The 24,777-nt window shown below is 40.8% G+C and overlaps 1 protein-coding gene across 4 annotated transcripts in view; it reads left to right on the forward strand.

Annotated features, from left to right (window-relative positions):
- LPGAT1 (lysophosphatidylglycerol acyltransferase 1) overlaps positions 1-17,125 on the forward strand; it is a 65,451-nt gene extending 48,326 nt beyond the window's left edge. For all 4 annotated transcript variants that reach the window (XM_051616075.1, XM_051616076.1, XM_051616074.1 and 1 more), the window contains 2 exons: positions 6,743-6,849; positions 12,470-17,125. In XM_051616075.1, the coding sequence (XP_051472035.1) occupies positions 6,743-6,849; positions 12,470-12,621 (259 nt within the window). In that variant the 3' untranslated portion in view covers positions 12,622-17,125. The remainder of the gene's footprint in view (positions 1-6,742; positions 6,850-12,469) is intronic.
- The last annotated feature ends 7,652 nt before the right edge of the window (positions 17,126-24,777 follow it).

Genomic DNA, 24,777 nt, shown 5'->3' on the forward strand with positions numbered 1-24,777 from the left:
TGACTTGTTAGGGATTTTTTTTTTTTTTTTTTAGCAGAATGCTTTAATGTGATGGGCACCTTCAGGGTTTTGACAACTTTAAATAATTTATTGATGATTTGAACAGAGTTGCTGGTCCCCCTGAGAACCTGTGAAGACAGAGTGAGCACCTGGGAGGTTGGTGGTGGCTGAGAGGGAAGGGCAGTCAACAACCATGCTCTCCCAGAGGGTTTCCAGTGTTAAAGAAAACCTTACAGCCCTGCTGTCACTTGATTGAACCTTTTCTAGGATTGGGAAGCCGGATAATTGAAGCTCAGTCGCTGACAGCAATTTCTTGGAGCTCATTTTTGAAATTGTAGGTGTCACAGAATCTTAAGGGTTGGAAGGGACCTCAAAAGATGATCTAGTCCAATCCCCCTGCCAGAGCAGGATCACATAGACCACATCACACAGGAACATGTCCAGGCGGGTTTTGAATGTCTCCAGCAAAGGAGACTCCACAGCCTCTCTGGGCAGCCTGTTCCAGTGCTCTGTCACTCCCACAGTAAAGTTTTTTCTGATGTTTACATGGAACCTCCTGTGCTCCAGTTTGCACCCATTGCCCCTTGTCCTATCACTGGACATCAATGAAGAAAGCCTGGCTCCATAGGATTAGTGGAAAACTGTCTCTCAGAAGTTTTGCATGTGTGCCTCCTAGGTAGTGCCCTCGCTTGTCTGAAACTAGTCACAGCTCAAGCCTGTTTGTGTCAGATCTTAATCAGGAGCAGTTCTAGAAAAACACCAAAACCCTTCATGCTGGTTAAGCAGTGCCTGCTACAAACAGCTGTACTTTGTGACCAGCTTGCTGATCCTTGCCATGTCAGCCTCCCTCCTCTCATCCCTGGCACTTCTGTTTGAAAATGCAGAGCTGCCTTTTAATGTGCTGAAAAGCATTCTGGGAGGTTTCTGTGCAGTGTTGCTCCCTGAGAGCTGGCCACACCATGGGGTGGAGGATGATGTTACATTAGCCCCATATAGCCCTACGGCTTGACCAGGAACCTCAGCTACTTTTTTCAGTTCATCTTCCATGTGGACACCAAAACATTGGTGTAACAGAGCCATCATCTAGGATTGTCAGCTGGGAACACCAGGGCGTATTCTGCAGATCACAAATTCTAGATTGTTCCTCAGCAATACTTAATTTTTATAACAATTGAGTATTAACTACTCGTTCTTATCGGTGTAGGCAAGGATTAAATCAATGACTGAGGTTTCAAAAAGCCTGTGCTGTGTTGAACCCTGAGATACCTCTTGTAAAGTGGGTGCATTTCTTCTACTCTTTGAAACTAACTCAGTTAGCAAAGGCCAACCCAAGGTGAAGTGGACTCTGTCTTTAAAAAGATGGAAGTGTCAGAAATTTCTTCCAAAGATGGAAAATGTCAGAGTTGTTTCTATTTTTCTGCATTTTAAATAGATGTCCCTGAAATTTTCCTGAAATGTGTATCAAGTATGTCTGGATCATTGTTATTCCCTCTTTTCCTTCATTTAGTGCAATAAAATTTTGCTTGTTGTTTATAATTGGGAATGTCTTGGCAGATTACATTTGAAATACATTTGAAGGATAATTTTTAACTGCTGAAAATTCTGCTGTAGTCTGTGTGCTCTAGTGCACTGATTTTTCATCTGTTTTCAGTACAAATGTAATGTTTTTCAGAAGTTCATAATTAGGCTTATCTGTGGCCTGATTTTCCTTAGGATGTCAAAGAAACTTCTCTAGATAAAAGGACAATTACCAAATTGCAGATTCTTCAAAACACAAAGGTGTTAAACTTACAATTCTAAATCTCAAAGAATTTTTTTAACCCTGCCAGACTTGTCTCAAAACTCATTGAAAAGTGCTGAAAAACTGAGTTTGCTCTCTGAAACACAGTACTCAAAGAAAATATATAATTAACTTCTTCCAGGTCAAATGGCATGGGGATTTTTTGGGGAAATTTCAACCCATCTGTTAAAGCAATAAGCACCAAAAAAAAAAAAAAAAAAGGGAGCTGGAAGGTGCAAGGCATCACTAACTAGAGACATCACTATGAAGCCTGCCTTTTAATTAGTCTGTTGGAAAGGTTTGTTTCCACTTCTCAGAATGATTTAGCTTTATGCTTGGGTAATTTTGTGATGTGCAGAGACCAAAAACCAGATTCACTGCACTTACCCTCAGCAGAAATAAGCTGAGTGGTTGCCTGGCTGTGTAGCAAGACCACATACCAGCTACTATTTTCAGCTCCCACTGTTTCCCCACAGTGGGTTGAGCTTTGAAACTATTTCTTCCACCAGTCACTTCTTTAGTCTAACTGACTTGGTGTCAGTTCCCCTCTAAGGGAAAGATTTCCCATGTGCTGCAGTGCTGTTGTCAAAACCCAAGAGTTAAAAATGGAAAAAACCCCGGGCATGAAGCTTGTTGGATGCTCAGCTTCCCCTCAGCCAAGAGTGACGTGGGTTTGGTTTTTTTGTGTTAGTTTCCTGCTGGGTCATGCCCTTCTGTGTCCATCTCCTGCATTTGCACTGTGTGAGAGAGATTGTGGTGTAGAGGCCCCAAAGTCAGAGCCAGCTGTAGTTGCTTCTGCCACAGAAGAGAACTGCATTTATGCTGCATGGAAGTACCATGCTATTTCCAGCTAACTCTGCTGTCTTTGTGCCATGATGCAGATGAATACTGTCACCTCTTTTTCTCATACCATTTTTTGTACTGTGCCACTGTTGAAACAAGCTGGCAGCTACTGAGGAAGTTAATTTTTTGTGTGTGTCTACGTTGATACAGATTTATTGAAATGAGCTGGTCTCCTAGCTATAAATAAGATGGAATACACTGTGGTTGCTGTCTGTGAAGGGCATCCAGTTTCACAGCATATCTTAATATGCTTTTTTTACACGAGTAACTTATTTTTGGTCAGGCCTGAGATCTACCAACAACCTCCATCGTGCTAATTTTATTTAAAGAGTCAATGAAACAGTAGAAAATACTATGATTTAGATGGTGTAGGGATAATAACGAACTTTGAATTCAGGGTGGGACAGGTGATAAATGGCAATTAGTACTCAAAGGTGGTGCATATAAACTTTAAAATTTTAGTACAGAATTAGAGGGTTTTTCGTCCAATAAGGACCATTTGAAAGAGATTAAAAGTTTCTGAAAATGACATATTTCTGAAAATTATTTGGGATTGTTTGAGGAGTGGCCTGTCAGTAGGCAAGTCCTCACGATTTCTCACATTTGCTAACAAGTCTTTGGCAGTTACATCCCTTTTTTAAAAAAATCCTTTCTTCTTCCCTGGACTGTCATTTATGTTAATATATTTGGGACATAGAAACACATTTGTGTAGTGATTTAAGAAAGATGCTGTCCCTCAGATTGCTACCTGGAGTGTCTGTGGCTGTTGTCAGCTTGCAGCTGCAGATAGGTAACCTCCAGCTAGAAGATGCTGCTTCATTACTGAGACAGTTTTGCAGACTGCCATCAGATTATCTTTACTTCCACCACCACTTTTGGCTTCTCAGGATGCAGCCTGTAGTGGCACTGCTTTCACTGACGTTTAGCCCCCTCCCCACCTCCACCTGATGATAGCAAAGCAGCTGTTCCCTTGATGAGAAGTGAAAAAAGGAGGTATTTCCATTCCGCTTACATTTTCTGGTCAAGTTGTCAAATCCAGTACGACTAAATTCCATGTTTGCCACACCAAGAACAAAGACTTATTTTCATGCAATGTGAGGTTAGTTCTGTCCAAAAGCTAGGAAGATTCAAGTGCCCAAGAGAATCTAGAAGCTTCAGTTGTTACATGTTGACCTCGTTCCTTGTCGGGATAGTTCTATGTGGTAACATCACTGTTATTTCCCTGATGAGATCAGCAAAGTGTTTGCTTTAGTGGCATTCCTGATGCTGGATACCCAGAGGTGGGGTAGAGAGAGGATTCTCATGCTGTGCCCACACTGACAACTGTTTGCCTACGTCACTGAAAAGAAGAAGCTATTTCCTGTGTCTTTTAATAGTAGACCTGGCAGGCCTCACAGCCGATGGCTGGGGATGACCCTGCTCCAGTCAGAGTACAGGCTTTCTGCCCACGTTTTGTAACATTAGACTTTCTCAGTTACCTTTCCTGAACCCAGTCTCCTTAAAGAGAATGTTCGTTTAAAACACAGGTGCTAAAGAAGCCCTCTGATGGGCAGAGAATGATCATAGTGCCAGTATGTTTAATATAAATATGGGGGTTGTGGTTTTTTGTGTTTAGCTTCACCTTATCTAATACAGGAAGGGCTCAGTCATTAATAAGAATATTCTGCTGGTAAAGAAAAAAAAAATCTCAGGGTAATCTAAAAATATTTTTGAAAATGCTTTTAAATACACCAGCACTTACCATTTTAAAATTGTGACAGACATTGTAGCTTTATTGGAAAACCAGTTGTTTTCCACCATGCATTAATATTCATTCAAAATGGGTGTAACAGTGATCGCTTCTTAGACTTCTAAGAAGCGGAGTTTATATCCAGAGATTGCAGTATTCTGGTGCTGTATTGATTCATGCAAGAGCTTGAATGGATTCAAGGAGGAAAAGTGGTGTGCTGCCTTCCATTAGTCTCTCACAATATTGATATTTCTTATGCTACTTTGCTACTCCATTAAAGTGCCAGGTCATAAATTGCTTCTAGTGAGTAAGCTCTTCTGAGAATGTTTTTAGACTAGTAGGTACATTCTTGGAAAAATACCAGGCTTACCTAGGTTACTGAGCTGTAGAGTTAGGTAACCCAGAAGTGAAGGTGGAAGTGAAGAATCTCTGCAGCTTACAGTGGAAACTGTGTGTCAAGCCAGGTAATCCTAGACTTCTGTCCTGAGCCCACACGCACATTCTCTTAGTTCTGAACCATCTTCAGACTTGCGTAAGCAAGCATCTGTCCTTCAGAAATGTACTGTGAAACACAATATTCCGTTGCTGAGGCCTTTTATCTCTTCACACCAGATAGGCAGAAGAGGGTAAAAATAGGGCTTGGCAACTCAGTTGTGTTTGGGAACAGAGAGTAAGTCTGTCTTAGTGTTATACCCTCAACCCTAAAAAATGGTCCTTTCCTTGTGGGTGTGTTTTTTACTTGTCTCGACAAGGTTTAATTTTAATCTGCTGTACAATATCTGGGCTTCAAGACAAAGTAGTTCTTTATTACCTGACTTTGTCATTGTTCTTAATATGCATGCTGAAGACTCGAGCTATTTACTGGACCACCAGCTATTTCATAATATTTGTCTTTGGCCAAAGACTTTTCTTCAAACTGTATGTTAGCTGAGGTAACAGTTGCTAATTTCCGATTGCTGAGACTGGCTTTGCTAGAGCACAGAAGACTTGGCAGTGTGAAAAAGACACAGGTAGAAGTGCTACAAAGGCTACAGAAATATGTGAGTTCATGTTGATGCCATAGTTGGAAAACAAAATTGTTGGTCTCCTTACATTGGAGTTATCTCCATCTACCAAAGTACCATTATTTTTAATTCACTCATTAGAACAATGCTTTTCTGCTTTTTGTCCTCGACTTACAGCTTATTTTTCCATGCAGCAAACTGAAAGAAGGAGTTACACATGACTTGGTAACAATGGAAACAGTAACAGCAACAAAAACATTCTTCAGAAGTGTCTTAATTCTGTAGTCTTACATTCCCAGATCTGCTCAGACACTTCCACTTGATTGTGGTGTTATTTTGTGTTCTTCTCAGCATAATCAATTGAGACTATGTTTAACAGGAAATGAGAAATCCACTAATGAAAATAGAAGCATGATATAGGTAACAGGGCAAATGGGAGCTCAGCTGAAAAGAGGAACCTGCAGTGAAGGTCTTATATTTCAGAGTATGAATTTTTCAGGCTAGACTGATACGCAGATCTCTTCTGTGTTGGCCTCTCAGTGAAACACAGCAGATATACAAGTTCTTCTGTATATCAAAAGCCACGTAGGGCCTACTGAGGAGATTTCACAAAAAATGTAAGACTTGAAATTCTATTTTGAAAAAAAATCCACTCGGGCATGGGCGGATTCTGTATGTGTGTAACTCAAATGAATTTTGCCCTGGGATATCTGATTTTCTAAGCTGACCTAGTATTCAGTATAGAAGTACCAAAACATTGGTAGTTCTTCCATTGGGGTTTTTAAAATAGAGAAGCAATATTTGAGTGCACTTACTGAGGTGGTCAGTTTTCAGTGTAAAACCTGCTTTAGAAATTTCAAAGATACTGGCATCCTTTGAAATGCACAGAAGACTCTTTTTCTGCGATACAGAAGAGCTGTTGGTACTTAGTGATGTCGCTGTGTGGCTTCTGTCTGTTGAAGAACTGTTTCTTCAAAACCATGGATGAACCTTCTCAGTCTTTTATTTCTTTCTGTTTCAGTGCATGAACTTCATAGCTTCTTGGTTTGTATTTTTTAAGGATGGTAATATACTGTGGTGGTATTGTGCTTTAAAAAGCTGCAGCAATAGTAGCTTTTATCAAATGCATTAGATAGAAGCTAATAATACTTATGTCTGGCTGGTAACCTGGAATATTCCAGTTTTGTACACTTTGGAATATTCCAGTTTTGTATACTTAATACCTGTGTGATCTGTGAATCAGAGAGAAGAACGAACCATGCAGTTAGATTTATACCAGACTCTTGTTCTCTGTGTTTTGGGATGGGCTGGGGCAGAAGGGAGGAGTTTTGTTCTTCACATACAGAATGCATTTCCTAGGTTTAATTATGTTTGCTTCTTTGGTAGGATTTTTCCAGTGAAAGATGTACCTGCAGAGCCTGAAGCTCTTACAAACTGGCTATATGAACGATTCATTGAGAAGGAGGATCTCTTGACACATTTCTATGAAACAGGTAGGATGATACCTAGCAAAGAGAGTTGTGCTTTTTTAATGTCTTTTCTTACAAGGATCTCAAGGTGCCTTAAGTACACATATGCATTCTTAACAAAAATACAATTGATATAATCATAAATACTTTTAATAGAATTGTCAGAGGTGGAAGGGACCTCTAGAGATCATCTAGTCCAACTCCCCTGTTAAAACGGGATCACACATCACTCAGGACTGCATCCAGTTGGGTCTTTAATATCTACAGAGAAAGTGAATCCACAACCTCCCTTGGCAGCCTGTCCCAGTGCTCTGTCACCATCACCATAAACAAGATTTTCCTCATATTTCAATGGAATTTCCTATGTTCCACCTTGTGCTTGTTGCCCCTTGTCCTGTCCCTGGGAACTACTGAAAAGAGTCTGGCTCCATCCTCCTTGCACCTGCCTTTGAGATACTTGTAGGCATTAATAAGTTCTCCCCTCAGCCTTCTCTTCTCCAGGCTGAAGGGTCCCAGCTCCCTCAGCCTTTCCTCATAAGGGAGATGCTCCAGTCCCCCAGTCATCTTTGTTGCCCTCTACTGGACTCTCTCGCATAGTTCCCTGTCTCTCTTGAACTGGGGATCCCAGAACTGGATGCAGTATTCTGGATGTGGCCTCACCAGGGCAGAGCAGAGGGGGAGAATGACCTCTCTCGACCTACTGGCCACACTGTTCCTTATGCATCCCAGGATTCCATTTGCCTTCTTGGCCTTAAGGGCACATTGCTGGCTCATGGGTAATTTACTATCTATCAGGACTCCCAGATCCTTCCCCTCAGAATTGCTTTCAGCAGGTCCACCCCTAACCTGTATTGGTGCATGGGGTTCTTCCTCCCCAGCTGCAGGACCCTACACTTGCCCTTGTTGAACCTCATTAGGTTCTTCTCTGCCCATCTCTCCAGCCTGTCCAGGTCATGCTGAATGGCAGCACAGCCCTCTGGAGTGTCAGCCACTCCTCCCAGTTTGGTATCATCAGCAAACTTGATAAGGATACACTCTATCCCCTCGTCCAGGTCATTGATGAATATGTTGAACAAGACCAGACTGAGTAATGACCCCTGGGGGACACCACTGGTTACAGGCCTCCAACTTGACCCTGTCCCATTAATCACAACCCTCTGAGTTCTGTCACAGAACCAGCTCTCAATCCATCTCACTGTCCACTCATCTAGCCCGCACTGCCTGAGTTTCCTAATGAGGATGCTATGGGAGACAGTTTCAAAAGCCCTGCTGAAGTCAAGGTAGATGACATCTGTTCCTCTCCCCTCATTCAGACAACCACCTATGTCATCATAGAAGGCCAGCAGATTGGTCAAGTGTGACTTACTCTTGGTAAATCCATGCTGACCACTCTTAATAACTTCCTGTTCTTCAACATGTTTAGAGATGACATCCAGAACAATTTGTTCCATCACCTTCCCAGGGACAGAGATGAGACTAGCCAGCCTGTAGTTCCCTGGATCCTTCTTCTTACCCTTTTTGAAACCTGGAGTGACACTGGCCCTCCTCCAATCCTCAAGCATCTCTCCTGTTCTCCATGACCTTTCAAAGTTTATTGAAAGTGGCCCAGCAATAACATCTGCCAGCTCCCTCAGGACTTGCAGGTGTTTTAGGTGGGAAAAAACAACACAAAAAAACACCACCAAAAAACCAAAATAAATAAAATAAATGAAACAAACAAACCAAAACTTTAAGAAATTATCAGGGAAAGGTAAATTACCTGGGTTACATTAGGATAGGATAGTGTTTGGAAGCTGGCACATTCAAAATTGATTGAGGGAAATCGTCTTTTTTCTGCAGTAATGAATACTTCAGCCATGAAACTTGCTGCCTCACATTTCATTAATTTGGAATAATTTAGCAAGATTCAAAGAGGCAGTGAACATTTACATGCATAGTAAAAGTATTCAGAGCATGTATTAGTTTTGGAGGGGATATAAAACCTTCAGGATTTGAAATGAGCAAGTCGATTAAAGGGGAATTAGTAACAGTCTTACATGAGGCACATTATTTTATCTGCTTAGTGTGACTATGTAGTATCTTCCTTCTCCAGTATTTAGCACTTGTACTGTCAGAGAAAACTGCTCCAGGTAGTCTGCAGGTCTAATCCAAAGCTGTGGTCCTCTTCTGTTTCCTGTGAAGCTGGACAGAGAGATGCTGTGGTTGGAAGGATCTGCAAGAATTACAAGGCGTAAAGTGTCTGGAGCCTTGATGTGCAGCCCTGTGCTCTGGGTACCTCCTTGTCACGAGGTGCTGGGGATCACTTCTGTCACAATATACTTGCAGTGCTCAGTGGGTTCTATAATAATAAATCTATAATACTAATAAACTATAAATAAACTTAGGGCATTAGTAACATTTCTGAAGGGGTACTTGCAAACGTGGTTTAAAATATCAGGTAAATACTTTGAAACTATAGCTGGAAAAGTGTTTCCTCGAGGTTTTTTTGTTGTTGTTATCCAGTTGTTACTGAAGTCATCTGCTTTCCAGCAGGTGTGTGTGTGCTCAGAATATGAAACAGAGGAACTAATCAAAATAAATAAAAGAAAACCCAGAGAGGAAGAAGCAGGGTTTTATTTAGACATACAAGAAAGGAAGTTTATGAAACACAGACTGAGTAGGAAGACTCCAGCTGGAATAATGCAGCTTGTCTCCAAAGAAAATTAATCTCTTCATTAGCAAGTAGCACAGTTGTAGGGGAGGAGTGGTGTGGAGGGGAATATGTGGAAGTATGTGGAGGGGAAGTCCCTTGCATCATCTGAGTTTAATATTCTGGAGTTACTATTAAGTTAAACAAGGATGATACTTCTATTAGATGATTTATTGCAAAGACTGCTTTAAATTGGCTTGAGTGCTTAATTTATCTTTATCAAAGGTAGTGCTTCAAATGATTAATAGAATACTCTAACAACCCAGAGCTGTATTTTGCTTTATGAAATACTGCTGTCACGCATCCATCATTCATAGCAACAGTCAGACCCTGCTATGTAAATTGAATCCAAATGCATATATTGGACTTTATTAGACAAATAAGCTTGTGGATTTGCTTACAACTGCAAATCTAGTCAATAGGAGGTAAGGAATTCTTGTTACTGAGACATTATTTCACAACGACCATTAAAATAAGTCATACCCCAAAAAATCTAACTAGACCAGCATTTCAGAGAGTTTAATTAATCTAATCATGTATATTCACTGAAATGCTCTTCCAAAATAGTATAATTGGTTATAATTTGCCAGCATAATCAGTATGAATTAATAAGACATGTTTTAAATGTAAATGCTATGACATAGGACCTTAATAAGCATAAATTAGCATAATGTAAAGTTAGCACCATTTATGCCAGTTAAGAACTTGCTTGCATTGCTTTTCTTGGCTTACTGCAAAAGTGCTGTTACAGTTTTTGGAAACCCCCTGGAAAAGTCCTGAGGCCTCATGTGAGGGGAATCCCTGAAGCCAGTTCAAGAGCCAGCTTTGTATGTGGGAAGAGGAAGAAACAAAGCCTAAAACACCTTTTCCTTCTTGCTGTATTCCCGAGTGTTAAGAACTTCAGCGAATTTGGGGAAAACCTGTAATAGTAGACTACTTAAAAAAAAAAAAAAAAAAAAAAAGGCTAAAATTAGGCTATGAAACTGTCCCATCCTTTCTTACAGGTGCATTTTACACATTTCATTTATAAAATTAGCTGTTCGCAGTTAATATCGGCACATATACACAATGCAATTTTAGCATCTAGTGTAAAGCTTCTCTTGGCAAGTTGATGATTTCTCTGGTCTTCAGCAGGGTAACCTTGAGCACTGCAGTAACACAAATGCGATTACATTTAGCAATGCAGAAGCACTTGGAAACTAATTTTTTTTAAAAAACCCTATAAACTAGGAGCTTATCAGTTGGAAATGAGTAATTCTATACTGAGGTCACCGTGCTCCTCATTCACTTTGATCATAAGCCAGCTGGTGTGATGCAACTGAAAAAGTCAGCGATGTCATCCTGCAGGGCAGCAGGAGAGGGTTTTTACCAGTGCTACAGAAATACTCTTCATCATACCAAATCTGAAACCTCATCTGGAAATTCTGCCTCCTCTGTCATCCCATTCAAGAAATATGAATTGAACTGGGAGGAGGGACAGCTAATAGGTGCTAAGATGATGAAGGGAAGGAGGAGTCGTTTTTGTGAAGGACATCTAAAAGTACTTGGCTTGTCTCAATTAGGAAAGTGAAGGGTCATTTTCTCTGTGAGATGCAAGTTGGCCTGGGAGAAGAGAAAGGGGAAAAGACAGTTGGTATCAGGACCAAGGAAAGAGGAAAGTTATTTAAAGCAAAGGTCAGTGTTGGTACACGAAAACAAATGGGCCATGGAAGAACAAATATAGCACACAGTGGACAAATGGATGGTTAGCAGTGAGAATTACTGGGGAATAAATGGTGTGGTAAATCCACCCACGTGTGAAAATACATCAGTGAGAGAGGAGGATGGGACTCATCAAAGGCTTTTTTTTTTTTTTATAGGGAGTTTTTTTTTAAGGTTTTTTTTTCATTACAAGTGGAAGAAAAGCTTTGCAATCCCCCCAGTGACAGCATAGATGCTGAGATAAGTTGCTGATGCTATTTGGTTGCCCAAATTGTTGGGTTCCAAGATTCAGAATTGACACCGCTAAATCTTTACTGTTTGAATCATTCATCTCTTGTTCTTCTCTGAGTAGCTGCGACTCCATAATGCTGCAGCAAGTACATCATCTTCTCTGGTATATTTAGAGTGTTTATAGCCACTGTTCAGGATTAACAACAATATCATCTAGGCTTTGTGCATCTCAGTAAAACATAATGCAAATTACATAATATGCTGATTAAATATACTCCAGCTATTTCCTTATGACCTATTCAGACTCGCGTATCCTCTGACATATTCAGACTCGCATAATTTAGTGTTGTAAGTCAAAAAAGGGAAAAATAGGGAAAAATTAATTTTTTTTTTTACTGTGTCACTCTGTCTCCTGCCAGTCTTTCTCTGCTAAACAAACATTTGAAAAAAAAAGTCTTTCTGGAATACTGAAGAGCAAATTACAGTCTTCAGTCAACATATCAAAACTACTGTTTAAAAAAAAACCAAACTGCACATGTATGTACAGATCTATTGAAGGGAATCTTCAGAGTGTGTGTGTATTGCTTTTTCACAGTGTACCAAATCATTACCAAACAGTTGTAAACTTCTATATGGTGTCCATTCAGTTTGATCTTATTGGACATTAACATAACTTCAAAAATAACACAGGGAACTTCTTTGACAGTCAGATCTCCCTGCAGAGGTTGAGGATGGCTGCTTTTAAGAAAGGCTTTGAAGTTCATGCTTAAAGTTTATATCCAAATGAAATTAACATTTTTCTTAATAATAAAGAAAAGGGTTGGTTGTTGTGGTTTGTTTTTTAATTTTCTCAAAGATAACTGATCATGCCAAAGGATTTTGGAAACTTTAATGGCATAATACAGAAGTAACCAACTAACTGTGGACACTGTTGCTGGAACAAACAGTGACAGTAAAGAATCATGCATGACAACTGTCATCCCTGCTGCAGAAGCATTAAATGTCTTTTCTTTTCTCTTTTAGGAGCTTTTCCTCCACTACAGGGTCAAGCAAAAGCTATTTCTCGGGAGATGACCCTCAGCAACCTGTGGCTGGTCGGCATCCAATCACTTGCGTTTTTGTCAGGCGGTATGTGGTACTGCATCCTTCAGTATTTTTATCATTGCCTATTTTAAAAGTCGAAAGGGACCTGAGGACACAATGGGAATCCAGGCTCTTGCAAATGAGTATCATGTTGTCTGTGCAAATGTGAATATTCAAGAGTAAAGGAAAATACTGGACAGACTCTTTACCTCTCTTTGGGGGAATTTTAAACTCCGCTAAAAGTGAAGATCAGTCTCATAGTGACCTGATGATGTATTATTTTAAGAATTGTCTGTATTTTTAAAAATGTATACTCTCACCCACACTTAAGCAAATTCAGCATTTGGACAAAAGGTGCAATCATACAACCACTGTAGAAGAATGTCTGTGACAAGAAAGCCCTGTCACCTCAAGTATTTCTTGGCATTGTAGTTAGAGCTCAGAAAATTCAGCAACTTGTCTCTTCAGTAGTCTGTACAGCGTCGGTGTGGTAGAGATTCCTCATTTGCACAAACTCCTACTTGATTGCAACTCATTGTGCTGGAGTCAAAGATACTTGACAGAGCTGGTGGCAGCATCGTTGCAGCTACGCAGTCAGTCAGCAGTTGTATCAGACACATTGATCTAAAACCAAGACCCGAATGAGATCCAGCGTCGGGTGTGTTTTGTGAGGAATCAGTCCTCAAAAAAGCATTGCAGCATCATCGTGTGATTAAGAGCTGTCCACATCTGATGAATCAGCCCATCCCTGCTGTGGTCTTACCATCAGCTCTCCAAATTCCCTGTGCTCCCATTATCTCATATTATGAGGAGACTTGGAAAATATAAAGTCACTTGGTTTCTTTTCCCATGGTGTTCAGAATGCCTCTCAAGGATCATTACCGCTTTTCAAAATGCACTTTTAAAGGTGAAAATACAGTGAAGGAAACACATAAAACTTAGGGGCTGGGGAAAGCTTTATCTGTCACACATTGGAAGCCAGAGCAAATCTAGCTGTTTCTGAAGGTCTGCTGGTGCTGCTGGTGATTTTTAGCCACCTTTGTATTTTGTATACTGCAGTCCAACCAAGGTGACCTTTGAGTGGTTTCTAGAGGCCTTTTTCTCCCCCGCTAGTTGCAACAGTGCTAAATATACTTGTGGGAGAGTTTAAATAATTCAATGCCAACCATCTTAATATTTTGCTAAGGAATAATAGAAGAAAAACTAGTTTCTTGAAATAAAATAGTATAATTGCTGTCATAAATCTATAGGAAGTTACTACTGAAAAAAAGAAAAAAAAAGGTGTGGTAAATACTCTGAATAGCTACATGGAGGGCAGAATGAATTAGTTCACCACTGTGCTAAAATTGTACTGGAAGAAGGCAGAGTGAATTTAAAGGCAAACTGGGACAGAAGACACTTCCAGATGTGCAAAAGGATACTTCTGAGAGGATGTCAGTGATGTACAGCCTGACTTCTGGCAGGTCTAGTTGGCATTGTGTTTATGTGATTATGCGCAGATTTGAGAGAGCTGTTCCTAAAATAAAACTAATCTCTCTAAATACAAGCAGGAGAGCCAGAACTTCAGATGTTGGCAAACTGCCTTTTACAGAGTAATTTTACTGAGAACAAAGTAAGCCCTCAGTACTTCTGGCTCTGAGTAAGCAATATTGATCCCCTTTGTCTCTCCCTTTCCTGCTACACAAATCGCAGCAGGTGATGCACAGAATACAAAACCTAGCCAGTGTTTCCTCTGGGGGGGAACTAAGAGCACACTAAATATGAGGCAATGCCCATTTTCCAGATTTAACAGAAAAATACCTAGTCAAATATGCTACCCCTGTCCCCTCAAAAGCAGTTGTTTTATCCTAAGGTAGCTGAGCGGGACAGTTGCAAAACGAGACACCACAGTAAGTTCTCCTCATTGACTGAAAAGAACCACTGCAGCTGGGAGGCTGAGGCTGGTGGTTGCCTACAGCCTAATCTGTTAGGTAACATACTGCCTCTGAATCCCATCTCTTTACATCCAGTCCTGCACCTGAATTCCAGAGTAATCTAAAATCCATTTACAAGCGATATGCCCTGAAAGGGAGGCAGTCTGGGGCGTATTTATTTTATTTTTCCTGTTGCTCTTACTAAAGTACAGCTGATGGAATGAATGTATTTAATCTGCCCTTTTATGGGAGAGTTTTGGGGCAGCCCAGTGCCATTACCATGGAAGTGAATATGTCTGCAGCACGTGGGCGTAAATGGACTCTCAAAACTGCAAAATGCAGATGAGAAACTACTCGTTTCTGTCCTCCACCAGGTGCCCAGAGTACAGCTGGTTTTGAGCTAGGACAGACTGGAGTGATATAAAAAGGGAAGTTTATATAAGCAGATTGCACAGCAGTAACTCACATCAGGAGGTTGTTCTTGATAGACCCTGTGAACTCCATGTCAGAGCGTACTGTTTTTTCAAATGCAGTATATTTTTTTTTCCCCAGTGGATTGCAGTCTGTAGTGAGTGTTCACATGCTGCCTGAAGAAATTAGTAACGCGCAATAATGTTTCAGGTGATCACTCAATTTTTCTGGTCCTGTTTATTTTCACTTTGTTCCTCCATAGCTCTTATTATTGCAAAACATTTGTTTTCAAGCACTGATTGTTGTTTTGGTAGGGTGTGAAAACAGTTATTAGGTCTTGGGCTTCTCTCATGCCAGCACTGGAGGACGTGAAGAGAGCCTGATGTTGTGTTTCCTTACGGCTGAGTTGCTGTAGATGACAATAGAATGAAACTGTTGTTAAGAAACTCCCAAGTACCCTCCCAGCTTGAACTTTGGATGCTGCTTCATGAAAGAGAGTAACTTGGATAAAAGATGTTTTTCTTACTGAGGGAAAAACATGAGAAGTATACAAGATACAGGAGATTCTGTGCTAAAAAGACCATGCTGGTCAAGACTCCATGGAGCTTAGCAGGCTAGTCTGTAGAAGGTGAATTCCTGTCGGCTGCAGTTCGGTTCCAGCTTCTGGCAGTTGGCCAGCAGGACAGTTGTCGTGGGCAAATTGTGTTTGATAGGCAATTATGTTAATAACCCATACGGCTGATCACAAAATGGTTCGTTAATACAAACTTGAATTTATATTAAGAGAAATGTGATGGAAGAATGTGTAATGTGATACAGAGTGAAAAAATTACCCAACCCACCCCCCTGCTAATAGAAAGCTGCTGCACACAGAAATGAGAAGATGGCAGTTTAATAAAGGCGGTTCTCTGCCAGGGCTGCACACAGAACATCTGTGCATTTCCATGCTTAACTGTTCATAAACAAGTTGTTACAGTTGAAACAATCCAAGTCCTAATGTTTTAGCATTCCTGCTCTTTGCATTCCATGGCATGAAGAGCACCTGCCCATTCACTACGAGCAGTGGTTTCTTCAGCGCTCCTTGGTGAGTCGACTTCCTTGCTTCTCATCAACGGTGTCTCTTGCAGGAGGGATTTTTTTTAAACAGATTTAAGTTGCTCCCATCAGAATTTGAAAAGCTGTGCTCACTGGAAAATTAAAAGCTTCCTTCTCCCTCCTCCATCCCCAGCATCAAAAAATAAGATGCATCTTATTGCGGTGAAAACACAACGATCACTGTGGTACTTGTTCATTACTCACTTGTTTTGCAGATGACGTGACTTTTTTTTTCTGTCCAACACTGCCATAAAGTGCTTTTAACTTTTTTCACCTGTTTGTACAAGATAATACAGATACCGATCACTGTGTGTGACAGGATTCAACTGCTCCACTTTGCCTTGACCTAAAATTTTGGGACCAAAGGTACTTAAAACTCGGATTTCCAAATTGTGAGGCCACAGCTGGGTGTGTTCTCTCGACAGTCGGCTGGAGGTTTTGTTGTGATCTGATACAATCACACAAAATAATTATCCACCTGGGGTACTGTATGGTTTGGAAATAATGGAGCCATATGAAATAAAGGGTTATTTTTCAAAATTGCATATTTGATAGTTTTTACACTTTTTTTAAGAGAAAAACAATTGGAAGAGCAAAATTGAAACCATACTCTGGTTTAAAATGTCTGCATACATTATGAGCACTTCTGAGCAGCTTTATCTTTTCTGTAAAAACTGTGGACTACCTGGCTGTGATACAAAAGAAGTATTTAAAAGGATTCTATGCATTTTAAAGTTAAACCTTTTATTTTATCATTGGATAATGAAGTAATTATACTCTGAACAACTGTCCTATTGAAGTGAGTTAGTTCCTTAAAGTTACTCTACAATGGTGTTCATTTTGTATGAGAAAAAGTAGTTTTCTTGGTACCAGTTACTTTCACCTCCAGTTTTCTCCTTCCCTCCTCCTACCTGCATTTTTGTTTTGTATGATAAAATGGATGCAGAAGCCTGTAGTGACTCTCAGTGATTTTTGCAAAGGTCTGGTTGTGTTTGGAATTACTTTACTGAATTTATTTCATTGGATTTTTTTATAAAATCTTTCCAGCAGCCAAGATGTCTTTCAGAAATGTAGACAGATACCAGAAGCAGCATTTCTCTACAGAGATTATTAGGTGTCTTTTCCCATTTTGTGTGTGTGTGTGTGGCAAAAATAAAGTTAATTTTTTTCAAAATTATTTCATGTGCTTCTATTTCTTAAACAGGTGAGATTATTTTCTTTGGTTGTACTTATTGTGCTTGGATCTAATAGATACACAGTCTCTATTGTGCATACCATAAACACAACAAATGGCAAAATAAGGCTTTGGTTCACTATACAGCTGTTAATTTCTGATAGATAGCATTGCCTATTAGAGCTCTCATTAGAAAGGACACAGATTATAGAATCACAGAATCATAGAATGGTTAAGGTTGGAAAGAACCTTAAAGATCATCAGGTTCCATCCTCCCTGCTGTGAGCAAGGACACCTCACGCTAGACCAGGCTGCACAAGCCTCATCCAGCCTGGCCTTGAACGCTTCCAGGGAGGGGGCTTCCACAACCTCCCTGGGCAACCTATTCCAGTGCCTTCCTACCCTCATGGTGAAGAATTTGTTCCTGGTGTCTAACCTAAATCTCCCCTCTTTCAGTTTAAAACCATTACTCCTTGTCCTGTCACTACCCTCTCTGATGAAAAGCCCCTCCTCATCTTTCCTGTAGCCCCTTCAGGTACTGGAAGGTGCTATAAGGTCTCCCTGGAGCCTTCTCTTCTCCAGGCTGAACAGCCCCAACTCTCTCCACCTGTCTTCATAGCAGAGGTGCTCCAGGCCTTGGATCATCTAGGTTGCCCTTCCCTGGACCTTCTCCAACAGCTCCATCTCTTTCCTGTGCTGAGGGCACCAGAACTGTACGCAGTATTCCAGGTGGGGCCTGGCCCTGCTGGCCACACTTCTCTTAATGCAGCCCAGGATGCAATTGGCTCTCTGGGCTCCAGCACACATTGGTGGCTCATGTCGAGCTTCTCAGCTACTACCACCCCCAAGTCAGGACTGCTCTCTAGCCATAAATGTTTCCATATCAGAAGTGGTAGGGGGAGGAGTAGACCAGCAGGGAGGAGGGGGGAAAGCAGCTTCTGCAGCCTTCGCTCACGCCAGCACCTGCTGCAAACTGTGCTGGTTCTCAGGCTGCAGAGTCTCTCCACAGATGACTGCATAGCAATGATTCCCCTTAAAGTTTCTGAGACTTGAGAGCACACCAAGAGCCAAACCTGGGCCACCATCAACCCCAGATTGCCACCATCCTAGGAAGATGTGAATCCAATTTTCTGTGAGCAAGGCTGTAACCATTTTGTAGATATGAACAGATAAAAACAGTGGGCTGTTTTTAAGCAATTCCCATGAGGCAAAGCAAGAGCCAGTGGAACAGCAGTGCCTGTGATCCTGTGGCGCTGGCATCTCTCACGAACGAGAGCTCGTGGCTCTGTGTCACTGTCCATGTTCACTGCTGGTGTGTGGTACTGCAACATAAAGGAGGATGCCTTGGAGGAGCATAGTGATACATCCTGCACAATTTCCAAAACAGCCTCAAGGTTGTAGTTACCTCTACCTCTGTTTCCCTTCTGGGTTTTGTCCTTTTTTTCTGTGGTGTTCTGCTGCAAGGGGTAGGGGAACATCTGGGAGGGAAAACTTGAAATCTGAATATAAGACACTGGTGGGGGATCCAGTGCTTACCAGCTGTGTTGTCATATTGAAAAAGCCATTGTTTTTAATTCCTACCTAGTATGAAATGTTTGTTTTAAAAAAATGCTTCCTGCCCAAAATAAAAATGTATTTTAAAAAAACCCAGCAAACCCTTCACTTGGCTGTGTGAATGTCAGCTGTGTGAGTTGGTACTGTACCATGACATGCTGATCAGACACAGATAGATTTTTATCTCTCAGGACTCTGTCTTGTATTTTTACTTTTCTGGTAACTGTCACAGGTTTTCTGAAAGGATACTCTACATTTCTTTTTTTAAATACAACTGATTTCAGCTGAGACAACAAATAAAAAAGGTATGGGAATGTCATGTGTGCTCACTCCAGTGTACAAAGAAATATCTCTTCTTGATTTAAAAACAAATGGACCCTATTAAAAGTACTGAAAGGCTTGCTGCAGGTTAGCTCAGGGCACAGGGGAATTGCTGATGTGAGGTCCCAGTTCCAGGTGTTTCTCTCCCCCTGTCCCTTCCTGCCTCTTTGAAAGCTGCTGTGAGCTTCAAACATACCGTAAAATAGTGCACTCAGCCCATGAGGCATGCAGGGAGAGTGCACAATTTGATAGCTGACTGTAAATGGGGGCTTCTCTTAAAAGCAGTTGCAGAGTAATGAGCAGAGCTGCAAGGATGGGGCTCAGAATGGGCCAGGAGTCTGAAGTGTGGGCAAAAATGGGTGCCTAAGATGCTCAGACATGCTGTGTGCTGTGGTTACCTTTGCTTTTGAGATCATAGTGTCTGTCTCCGGGGGGGGGGAGGTGTCTTTGTTACCTTGATATAGATAATTTCCACTAGGACTTAAATTTCCTGTATATCCTTAGGATCTCTGTGGAAAAAAAGAGAGGTCTCTTCAGTTGGGTGTCCTTTCTAATGCCAGTTTGTTTTTGTACTGAGTTAGCCAGTTGGTTTGATTAAGACTTCTCTGTGAGGTTGAAGAAGTGACACTTCAAGAACTTCAGAGCAGCTAGTGCTGGCATCTGCTGCAGGTTTTTACTTGGAAAAAAACAACAAAGCTGTAGTATTTGTTTTGAATTATTCCATTGCACAAGTACTAAAGGCTAACAGGATAGGTTGATCAGTGCATACTAAAAATGGCAAAAAGCTCATGGGATTGTAATGTACACAGTTTTTTGAAAACTGGGAAAGTAGATATTGTGATAGTGACAAATAAGATCAAATTCCATGTCCATGCAGTAAGTAAATAGTAATAAGTTAACATCAGTACAGCCAGTCAGCGTGGCATTGATAAAAAGGAACAGTGGCTTTGCTAAACAAAACTACAAACTTGATGAGATGGCAAATGTGGCTGATTGTTGTGTGACAGAATTGAGTCTCATTTGAGAACCTGAAGGAGAAAAACTAGAAAGAGGTAAATCCATATTACATTGCTTTTGAAGAGAAAATTTTGCATTTGCAGTTGACTAGATCTCTCTGCAGATCTGTTCAATGATATACAATATTTTCATCAATTATATGAAATGAAATACAACTTCAAAAATTACACCAATTTGGTTTTTATGAGGACAAGTCACAGAGTAGCTCAAACAGCTTAGTAAAGAGTGTTTGACAGTAAGCATCATAACAGAGGTAAAAGGAAGGTCATCTAGCCACAAGGATTAGATGAAGAGTCTATCAGGAAGAGAAATTGTCCCAGAAGACAATGACAGTGAAAAGAATTGAGGCACTGGCTGCATGTGAGCTTCCACTGTTAATAAATACATATATGTAAATAAAAGGGCAGATTTGAGCTGATACACCAAGTAGGAGGAGAGGGCAGTAGAGTTTCTGTCTGCAGCATTAGTGAGACCATGTGTTGAATATTGACTCAAGATGGCTACATAATATGGAAGAAAAAAATTTCTAAACAAGTCTTTCCCTTCCCACAGTGTCCTTGCTTCTAGGCTGGGCACGGCTGGGCTGGCTGGCTTTGAGATGAAAAAGATGCTGCCCAGTCCCTTAGAAAGGTTTTCCTCACCTCAGAGAGGTGGCTGGATGCTCCCTGCTCTTGCCAGCTGGCTCATTTTGGGTGAAACTGCAGACTCCCAACTTTGAGCTATGGCTCTTTCACTCATCTACTTGTTACACCCTGGAACTTCTGGTTTTTCCTTGCCCCACACTCTTGGGGCAGGATTGTCTCTTAGGGAAGAATTATTCCCCTTCATCCACAGACTCCATCATGCAAGAGGCTAGAAGCTGAAACTTCAGGTTCAGCTGCAATTATGGTAAACTGCTGCTGATAAACTTCTGTAACACCCTCACCTACCTCCAGGAAGCCCAACCAGCCTGTTTCCTTTTTCTTGCACACATCTCCTTTCCTGAGGAGGAGGTGATGGATACTGCAGTGCTGTAAAACCCCCATCCTGCCAATGCTTTCCCCCAAGGTGAAGTTGCTGGGTTTTCTTCTCCCTCCACAATTTTGAAAACACTGAAGATGCTTTTCTTCTTGCTCCAGTTGTGTTTCCTCAGCTCTGTGTTCTTCTTAGACTGATGCACTGGGTCTTCCTTATCAACAAGTATTTGAAGAGAAGCCCAGATAGGAGCTGTGCCTCTACACCTGGACCTTGAAGATCATCAGATTGTTATGCATCTTTCTGAAAAATAAATAAAACTCCCTCCACTAGATGAGACAGTAATTTTCCTGCAATAAAAATGGCAAACTTGAAATCTGTAGAACAGAGTTGATAGCTTGGAAGTTTTTTTGCCACTGTTTTGACTGAATACTCCCTTGCAGCTGGTAAAAGTAGTGCAATATTTTTATGTGCAGTGCTCTGCTCTGTTGCACCACAGCCAAGGCCTTACAGGGCCTGTGCTTGACAAACAATTTTAAAAGCCTTCAGAGCTGAACCTCATATGCTCTAATTAAGGTGGGCTTGTTTTTTCAGGAAGTTTAGTAACCAAAAGTGATGACAGGAGTAAGTATAAATATTATTTTCATACATGAGTGGAGTTTTAAAACTAAGTTCTGTTAATTGGCCACAAGCCTGCAGTAGTGTTTTCTGAAGCCATGTCAGCGAGTGCTGGATTAATTTCTAGCAAATAAATTTTCTCCTTCTGTTTATTCTGATATTGAATATTGATTCCTTTGTTACTTAACGTTGTAGCTGATGGGTTTTGTTACTCCAGCTGTTGCTCTACAGGAATACTAAGGTATGGTATGTGGTTTATGTTTGCACTGTAGTTGTTACCTGATACTTAGCAGGATGTTTTGCAGGCAACTGTTTGCTAAGCAGGCAGAAGAATGTGTATGGGAGGACAGTCTCCAAAGGTTGCCTCTAACACCTACTGCCCTGTGCCCCTTACACGAGCATCTCAGATATGCTGAGAGAAGGATCTAGATCAAGATAAATTTTTAGCATTAGTCAATGAAGAAATCTTCCCCCCACCACCACCCCACCCACACACAAAATGAAGCTACACCAACATAGCCCTAATAAACTCCAGACAGAGCCAATTAAAGCTACAAAGGTAATCCTGAAAAACTTAGTTAAGTGGAAGAATAAAGCCAGGTCTGCTTAGTTTATCCAAGGGTAAGTAAAACACAATCCTGTTACGTCTGAGGACTCGGCAGGTACCGCCAGCCACAGACTCTAGTCTGGAGGAAAAGATTTAAGGAGCAGCAGTTCGGTGCAGAATGTAGCCCAGCTCAGAACAAGGAGCTGGGGGGAAGCCCCAGCCTGGATATGTGTTCAGTTCTCCATCCCTCACGTCTTGAAATCAAAGCTGTTGTCTTAAATATTCTATTACAGAGGTGAAACAGAAGCAGGTGCTGTTTAGCCTAATTACAGCAGGAGGTTGTGACCCACATTATGCAGGTAACCAGACTAGGTAATGGTTATTACGGGTTTTGGCCCAAAAGTCTATGAAAATTACAATTTCAACAGTAGCTAGATGGCCAATCCTTTTTTTTAGGCTTTTAACTTCCAACACAATGTTTATTTGCTGCTCCAGGCTTACAAAGACCCTGATTCTGCATGAAGTAGCAACAAATGCAATATTATTTTTTCAGACTATTCAGTAATTTTTTTTATTTGGAGTAACTATTAAAATGCCTTCCTTTATTATGTAAACATGGATGATAGGAGCTGCATAGAGAATCAGGCCCCAGATATGTCTCAGCTATTATCCTCACACCCAGAATAAGCCAGGACAAGTGCCTCAGGGAAAAATGTAAAGATCCCTGGAGTGGAAAAGCATCCAACAACCTTGCTATATATAGGAATTTTCTTCCTAACTCTTCCATTAGAAGTTGGCTTGTGTCCTGCCCCACTGAGATTTATATCCCTATTTTGTTTTCCTTGTAGTTTGCCTCCTCCATGTGGGTTTTGTTTCTTTGTCCTGATATATTTTTGAGCTTGGGGAGGTTAATGAGTCCTGCAGGCCACTCAGAAGCTCTTTCAACAGTCTACTTTGTTTCAGGAAAAGCTTAATTCATTGTAAATATTCCGGTTTTGCACTGGTTGTTCCTTCCCTCTTGTGTTATGAGAGGCTTAAACAAAACAAAATCCCTGATGTAGTTTACGTTCCCTGCCTTTCCTGGGTTTATGTGTCTCTGCCAGTCTACCACGACTGAGGATTTCTCTGAATGATTTACATTTCTGTTCACATTCTGGTAGATCCATCACTTGCATAGTTAAGTTCCTTCTGCTTTTTATTATAACATTCAGAGAATTGATTGTTCTATCAGTATAATTTATTTAAATACTTATTTAAATACAGCTTGATGGTGAAGGATTAGATTTATTAACGGATTTACCATTAGTGATTTCCTGACTCCAGTGAAACATATATCAATCAAACAGTAATTATTTTAGCAGCTACAGCAAAAAAATCTACTGCCAGTAGGTTTTCATTTCCTGCACAAAAATATACACGTTTAATGTCATTGCATAGTGAAGACCACTAAAAAGATAAAGTTCTTCCATGAGGTAAAATGAGCAAACGGGCAATTTACTTCCTTCATCCTAATCTGTCTGTCTTGAAAAAAACAAAACAAAACTCTGGAGTGGTTAAGTTTAATAAGTTTCTGCTGGTATCTACCTGAAATCTTTGAGACACAAGCAGTTGTTTATAGAAGCCAAGAAGCTGCCACACTGAACCAGATGCAGTGGTTGAGAGCTCTTTGGGGAACAGCTCTGTCCCTGAAGGATTTATGAAAAGTTGGCCTCTGATTTTAATTTGTGGCCCTTTAATGTATTAGATTAAACTAAATCCAAAACATTCAGTTAAGCCAAAGGGTGAGGATGTGAAAAAACTACACACTACTATGCAAAGAGCTCCTGACCTTTCTATTCTGGTGCACATGTCTCTCTCCAGCTCTGTGCTGTGTAAGGAGACATCACCTATGCTGGGCATGGTGATGCAGGCAGCACAGCAAACCTGGGTGCATGAAGGGTAGATATCACAAGGTCAGAAGTGCCAATTGCAATCATTAGTGCAATCCTGACTAAGTACGGTTACATGACTTTATTTTTAATGAGCACAAGGATTATGGGACTTTAGAGAGAACAATAATCTATTTTTATCTCGCATTTTGTAAGCTCAGAAGATGAGTCAGAAATAAGCTGCATAGTAAAACAGGCCAGAGCCTCAGCTGAATGAGCGAAACTGCAGGGACAAAAAGTCCCTTGTTTCACAGCACTGCATGGAAGTCTCCAGGTAATGACAAGGTAATGTACAAGTGTGGTACCCACCTAGGAAATTCAGCATGACAGGATTATTATTTCTTTCTTAGTACTTTGGTGTTTGCAATTTAGGAGGGAAACAAAATACATTTTGCTAACAGTTCATTATACTTATTTCCTCTAACTGCTGTATAATCTGCTATTGAAGGTTAAGAAAGCTAAAACTGTTAAAAGAAAAAAAAAAGGCAACAAATAAGGAGCTGTAGAAAACTGTAGCTTTTCAACTGATCAGTCTGCCTCTGTCTGACAAAAGAGGTACAAGCTTGCATGTTTTAAATTCATCAGGGGTTCTTTAAAGACTGTTGATGGTTGTAAGGAATAAGAGATGCCCAGCCTGTGAGCTGGTCAGTTGAGTTGTCCTTGATGTATGTGGTGCTCCATCAGAGAATGCTCCAAGGAGCACCACGGGGCAGTTC

Source organism: Apus apus, chromosome 3 (genome assembly GCF_020740795.1).
Source record: "Apus apus isolate bApuApu2 chromosome 3, bApuApu2.pri.cur, whole genome shotgun sequence".
Lineage (NCBI taxonomy): Eukaryota > Metazoa > Chordata > Aves > Apodiformes > Apodidae > Apus > Apus apus.